This window comes from Phalaenopsis equestris, unplaced genomic scaffold (genome assembly GCF_001263595.1).
Source record: "Phalaenopsis equestris unplaced genomic scaffold, ASM126359v1 Scaffold000002, whole genome shotgun sequence".
Lineage (NCBI taxonomy): Eukaryota > Viridiplantae > Streptophyta > Magnoliopsida > Asparagales > Orchidaceae > Phalaenopsis > Phalaenopsis equestris.
Genome location: NW_018164444.1, coordinates 62,620,151 through 62,627,159, shown reverse-complemented (window position 1 = coordinate 62,627,159; position 7,009 = coordinate 62,620,151). Strand labels below are relative to the sequence as shown.

Sequence of the window (7,009 nt, the reverse complement as noted above, 5' to 3'; positions counted from 1 at the left end):
TGTTGGAATGAAGAAACTTTTAGGAAATGACAAAGGCTAAAAACACAACTTATGGAAGAAGCTTCACTCTTATTTAACACCTTTACTTGGCTTGATACAAACTCAAAGACTCCACCCCTATTTATACTAGTGGAACCTCCTAAATTAATGGCTAAGATTGTGTCACCACAATTACAATCCAATGGTTACAAATAATTCCACACCTACCACACAATAATTCAACACCTACCACACCTACCACACCTACTACACAATAATTTCATACCTACCACATATTCTAGAATAAGCTTATAGAAATTAAGCTTTATTTAAACAACTAAAACCAAGTTTATATTTCAACAACCTCCTTCCTGAGCCGCCCATCTTCTTTGAGATTCGTGTTGACATTTTTTTATGTGTGCATATTTAGTTCTCTGATTCTCTTACTCCTCAGAAGCTATTCAATACACGAGGATAAGAGAATTTTTTAACATGAATGAAATAATTAAATGATATTATTGCACAATAATAATAAATACTCCGACATTCCTACTAGCGCAACACAACCATTACCAGAACACCTCTGCTATCAAAACATCCTATTCCATATTAGCTTAAATTCATCCATAGCAACATCAATAATCTGGCATCAACCCAACTTAGCTTCGACAACCATTCAACCTGGAAGGTGCAAGTCACAAAACTTTTTAAGGCCAACAGAAACGACACCTTCCTTGACGACTCTTGTCCATGTCCGCCACGACATATTCTTAATGCAAATAGAACATTAATTCCCAACACTGACTTCACCAAGTGCATATGAATAAAGCAAAATTTGGTTGCCGCTCTCTACTCAGTCACCTCCCATTCTCCCATATGTATTACCTCTAGAAACTTGCCATGATATAGGGACAACGAATGAAAGACGACTTCAATTATCTAACCAATCTCAAATTATTCATTTGAGGAATGAACTTCACAACCTAAGTATGACACACAAAACCATGAACCAATACCTCTTGAAAATCAAAGCAAAAGTCCACATCCCGACAGTGGTTTTTTTTTGTTCTCAAATGTCAAGTTTGTAGTCGTTAAAGTTCATGTGCAAAGTGCAACCCTGCGCGGTGCTAGAATGATCATTTATAAAAAAAAACTGTAAATTAGTTGTTTTTCAAATATACAAATCAAACAATTAAACAGTTTCTCCAGATAAAGGACAAAATGATCATTTATCTAGTTGTGCATCCGTTGTTTTTCAAACGCATAAACCAAACAATCAATCAACTTATCTAAATAAGCTGCTGATCAACAGTTTATCAGGATAAGCTGCAGCTGCGCCAAACAGACCCTAAAAGATGTGCCTTAGTGAGTTGAAGTCTCGTATTAATTATTCATTTATGTTATTTATTAAGTAAAATTGATTATACTTTAACCCTGATGCAATTTTCTAGCCGCGTCAGTAAAAATCCTATTTAGTTAACTTGGGACCTTTTGGGGCAGCTTATAAATGCGGACGGAGTTTTGAAAACGCCGCAGTTATGTTTGGATCGCGCTTATTGACATTATGTAGAAACACAGTTTTAGATTTTTTAAACACGCGACCCGCTGAACGACCCCCGCGGGTCATGTTTTTTGTTCGAATTATTACAAACATTTTTAAAAAATATCACGGTTTTTCAAATATAGGTAAATTCATATAAATATAAAAATCAAATTTTATTTCTTAGATAAGATGCAATACAAAAAAAAAATGATTCATTTAGCTTATATATTTTAAGTGTGACGACATGTAATTTTGTTAATAAATTAAAATTTAATTAATTTATCTTAAAATTAGTGTAAAATGTAAATTATTGAGTAGAATTTATGTTACACATATATTAAAAATAATTTTTTGAAATTAAAAATTTATAATATTTGAATTATCTTTTATCTACAAAAAACTGCAAATTAACTGTTTCTAATCGCATGAACCAAACATCTAAACAAATTATCCAGAAAAGGAGTGGAATTATCATTTATCCAGAATATAGCCAGACAACTTATCAAGATCAACCGCTGATCAACATATTATTAGTATAAACTACTTATCCAGATCAGCTGGATAAGCTGCAGCTACCCCAAACGCACCTTTAGCTCGTCCACACCACAACAGAATTTGCTAGTTATTATACTTTATACTTATTTAGATAACACATTCTATGTAATTTTGAGAGGAGTTTCTAAAATAATCAACCCGGCGTTTAATTTCTGTAATTATGGTTGAAAGTAATTCCAAAATATCACTGTAGCAAATTAGCCTATTTCCGACCGTTGGTAACTTTCATAAATCTCTCGGTTGTTATTTCTGATCCCTTATGAATGGTTTATTGTGCCTAATTAAAATATTTGTCGGTAATTTTTAGTAGCATCGTACATGGACGTAAGTGGTGTTGAAGCTCGCTGCTTGATCTCCAAAATCCTGCAACCAAAAGCATAAGAGTTCAATAAATTATAGTTTTTTTGAAAATTTAGATAATGTGCGAGAATCCGACTGAATATCTCAACTAATGAAATCACATCCCAGTTATTTAACGAGCCGGATAGCAATAGAATACAAATTATTTAACACGTTGAAACAAAAAATTGATTGAAACTAACCTTTAATTGTGTTTGGTAGGAGTAGCTATAGCTTTAAGGGGAGCAGCCAAGGCGGTTGAGAGACCAAACTTTTCGGTGAGATCCAAATCCTCGGGCTTCATTCCGTCTGGCAAACTCCACTCGAAGGACTGTAGGAGTGAGGCAAGCATAAGCTGCACCATCCGAACACCTAATGGCATGCCCGGACAGATCCGCCGTCCTGAACCAAACGGCAAGAGCTCAAAGTGGTGTCCGCGGAAATCAATTTCACACCCTCCGGCGAACCTTTCCGGCATGAAGCAATCCGGATTCTCCCAAACCTGCTCGTCTCGACCTATCGCCCACACGTTCACAAGCACCTGACTGTTCTTCGGCACTGTATAGCCATTTATCTCCGTCCTCTCCTCTGTTTTGTGAGGCACCAAAAGTGGAGCCGGCGGATGAAAACGGAGTGTCTCCTTCAAAACCGCTTGGAGGAATGGTAGTCTAGAGATGTCTGACTCTTCCACTTCTCTCTCCAGCCCGATGACTGTTGCAATTTCGTCTCGAGCCCTGGCCATCAGTTCTGGCCTACGAAGCAATTCCACCATTGCCCACTCTAGCGTAGTCGTGCTGGTGTCACTTCCAGCGACAAATAAATCCTATTAAATTAAAAACAAGAAATCCATTCTACTAATGAGAGTATATAGTGAAAATTAGAAAATTACTTCCCGCGGATATAGCCAGAGTATATACAATGAGAAAGGATATTATGGTTTTCCTGCTAAGCTTGGAATTTTCTTCTCGGCTTAGTTGAAGAAGCGCACTTAAGATGTCATGATTCTTTCTTCCACCACCTCCTGCCAATCTATTTTCTATCACTTCATCGAAAAAATCATTGAACTTTTTAAAGTATGCGGTAAAACGGCGCCTTCGACCTTGCAGATCTATCGGAGCTAGAAAGGGGAAGAAGTCCGAGAGGTTCGGTCTCCCCAACTCTTCCATTATCCCCGACATCAAATCCTTTAAATCCTGTGCTGATTCCGACTTGAAAATATCTATCATATCAATGGACAAAAAGGTGGTCGATATCAAATTGAGAACAGTGCAGAACGCTGCCCGAGCAATGTGCACGGCCTCCCCATTCTTCCCGTTGATATATGCGATGAGTTCTCGAACCTTTTGCCGGCGAAGGAGTTGGGTTGCATCGAGAGACTGTGCGTTGAAGAGATTGGCCTTCATGAGAGTGCGGAGATATCTCCATGATTGGTTTGGGGGCAACCATACTACGGAGACCAGGTGGTGACCGACGTCTTGAATGACATCTGGGACTTGTCGGCCGCAGGTGGAGTGATCTTTTGTTATAAAAACTTCTTTTGCGGAGGCTGGAGAGGAAATGACTACTGTGTGGAGGCTGCCCAGCTTGAGATACATGACTGGTCCATGGGTTCGGGCAAGAAGGGCGAACGAGCGGTGGGGATTTTGGCCTAGCTCGAGAAGGTTGCCTAGCAGCGGAAGCGGTCTTGGACCCGGAGGAAGAGCTAAGTTCCTCGAGGATCTGCGTCTAAGAAGTATTGCGATGGCTGTGACGAAGAAGATCGACCATAGAACATAATGAAGCAGCTCTGCCATTTGGAGAATTATGAAGCACAGAAGTTGGGAATAGCAAAGCTCGGTAGAATGTATATATAGGGTTGTAATGAAGCCTTGAGCATATCATAGGGCGGACTTCTATTGGCATTTGGCAATATTTTTAAGTTATCAATGTTTTATTCATAAGTGTAACCTCCACCCCAAATTTATTTATTTATTTATCCCGTCGACCAGTTGCTTACTTTGTCTGCAGATAGCATAAGCCGTGCCGGCCGGCTTAGATTTTTTTTAAGATGTAGAGCATGTTTGGCATCAATTATTTTTTATTTTTAAAATAGCTGTTTAATAATATAATTGTTGTATGCTAAAAAATTCGCTACGGTAGTACATTGGATGATCGTCTTCGCGTTGTATGAGAATTAAACACACACTCATATAAAAGAAAATAATCAGTAGCGATACAAAAAATTTTTATGTGGAAAACCCGTAAAGAGAAAAAATCACGGGGACTTCTAGATGGAAAACTCCACTATAATTTGATGATTACAGAGTCTCTTGTCAGGTAGCTGAGAAATACTTACAAAGTCTTCCTAATTACATCGTCGACATGCAAATGAACTTGTTGTAAGAAGTGGACAGCAATCAATTGTGATCGGTGGAGATCGACAATTGTCATCGACAGCAGTCGTCAATGACTGATGGTAGTCAGTGATGGTCAATGGCGGTAGGCAGCTATCAACGGTGGCATGAGTGGTGCTGGACTTCAGTTCATTCTCAAAGCTTCAAGTTATTTCTAAGCCTGAAGCTCTCTTCTTACTCATGAGAGGGGTGAAACACTATTTATAGTGTTCTGGGTGCAATTAATGCAGGAATATGAAACACTTTGATTGGAAGATCCAGAGAACTTTTTTCGATCAGACGACGTTTTATGGACATTTGGGTGCCTTAACAATGTCAAAATTGAGCAATCTTGGACTCACTGGATCCATCTTATCAAGTCCCTTGATTCGACTATGGATCTGCTAGATTTGACATTCATTTAATCTTCTAAATATTTCCAGAAAACTTTCAAGTGTACTTTAATGACTTGATCTGAGCTTCATTTGACTCAGATTGAACTATTTTTCGTATCATTGGATTCGTCTCATCGAGCTAATCAGTTTGAACAATTATTTCTTAAAAGATTGTCTCGAGATCCATGTCATGCCTCATGATTCTTGCCAGCTAATTAAAATTTGTTAGTAACGTTTCAGTTGCCCCCTATTTTCGGGCAAGTCCAATTTCACAGTCTGAAAGTACTAGTACTCGCAACAAATTAATTTTAGTGATTGCATTATTAATACAATATTTAGGTCAAACAATTATATATATTATATATATATATATAGACACACACAGACACACACGTATGTATGTATGTATGTATTAAATTTATTTTATATATTTTTTCTATGAAATTTATATTTAATCCTCATATTTAAAATAAATTTTAATAATATCATAAAACAATATAGAAATAAATTCAAATTTATCAGAATCAAAAGAAATTAAGGACTAATATTTTTATTTTTTTCCTGAAAAGGTATGCATTATTGATTTATTATATTGACTCTTTTTAATTAACAGAGAAGTTAAATTGCAGGTTCAATAAAAATAAATTCTTGATACTCACATCAACCAGTGAAGGATTTTCAGTTATTGATCATCTCAAATTTAACACATAAGAATGTTCATCTTGTCATCCCTAATTTGTTCCACCATTGAATAAATATGCATGTAACACATTGTTGATTAGGTGGATGCATTGGCTGGAATCAAGCCCCCCAAAAATCTATGGTTTTTAATTTTGTGATCGATATACCGAAAAGTTGGCTGAAGCATTCAATTTTGTATGGCATAATTAAGTTTTGCTGAAAGTGGCCCAACCATAGATATTATATTAAAAATTTGGCAGATTTACATACATATACACCATTAAATTCTTATGTATTTACATATTTAACAGCTAAACTTAAATTATTTACATGCCTGCCACCTGACCTATGGATAAAAGGCGCCTGTTCCACTTCTAAATTTAAAATGGAGATATTTTAGATATGATCTGAAAGATTTGAGTGCCCAATACATCACAAGCACTAATCTTGTTTGTCAACATTGAGATTAGGTTTTATGCATACATTTGTCAATAAGGTCGATGCCCACATCATTTACATTAATCTCAAAGCATGCTATAAGAAGATTAATGCACGCCGTCATAAGATCAATTGGTAATAATATTGATAAACTCTAACGCACTTTCTTAGTAAGAACATTGATGTATGTCATTAACAATGACGTTAATACACTCTTTACTAACAAGGCTAATGCTCATTACTATCACCTACCACCACCAAGTCATATTCTTGAGTTCGTAATATATTGTCACATCTCTAATAAAAATAATGGTCCAAAATATACCACAAGAGGAATTATTTCAATTAAGGGGAGACTTAATATTTTTTTTTCCCTCTTAGTTTTTTCAAATAAAGAATTATCCCTCATAAATTATACCAGAGCTTGTTTTATCTTATTGTATGAAATCTTCAATGTTATTGTTGCCTTCTTGTAAGAAATTTGTAGTATTTCACCCAAAAATTTCATGAAAATGATTTAATAATTCGGGCATGTTATTTTTATTATAAATTATATCAATCAGTTAATGTTGTTATGCTAAATTATAATTTACAATACTGTTTAAATATTAGTTCTATATTTAAATCCCAATTTTTCATTAATTCATGCATGAGAGTTTCAAGATTTATGATGCATTAGTAAAACTATAAATTAATATATATATATA

The 7,009-nt window shown here is 35.8% G+C and overlaps 1 protein-coding gene across 2 annotated transcripts; it reads right to left on the bottom strand.

Moving 5' to 3' along the window:
• Positions 1-2,202: 2,202 nt before the first annotated feature.
• LOC110037394 (geraniol 8-hydroxylase-like) lies at positions 2,203-4,358 on the bottom strand. Of its 2 annotated transcripts, XM_020742043.1 has the most exons (4): positions 3,516-4,358; positions 3,334-3,437; positions 2,620-3,239; positions 2,203-2,440 (listed from the first exon to the last, which is right to left on the bottom strand). In XM_020742043.1, the coding sequence occupies exons 1-3, from the start codon at positions 4,207-4,209 to the stop codon at positions 2,622-2,624; spliced, it is 1,416 nt and encodes a 471-aa protein (XP_020597702.1). In that variant the 5' UTR covers positions 4,210-4,358; the 3' UTR covers positions 2,203-2,440; positions 2,620-2,621. The 2 variants fall into 2 exon arrangements, with proteins under 2 accessions (XP_020597702.1, XP_020597696.1); XM_020742037.1 differs by having other exon boundaries at positions 3,334-4,357.
• Between the last annotated feature and the right edge of the window lie 2,651 nt (positions 4,359-7,009).

What these genes read in the sequence shown, in the direction of transcription:
- LOC110037394 (XM_020742037.1), bottom strand. Translation starts at nt 4,209, where the DNA reads ATGGCAGAGCTGCTTCATTATGTTCTATGGTCGATCTTCTTCGTCACA. An exon ending in CCATAATATCCTTTCTCATT is followed by an intron (nt 3,240 to 3,333) that starts GTATATACTCTG and finishes TTAATTTAATAG; the next exon opens with GATTTATTTGTCGCTGGAAG.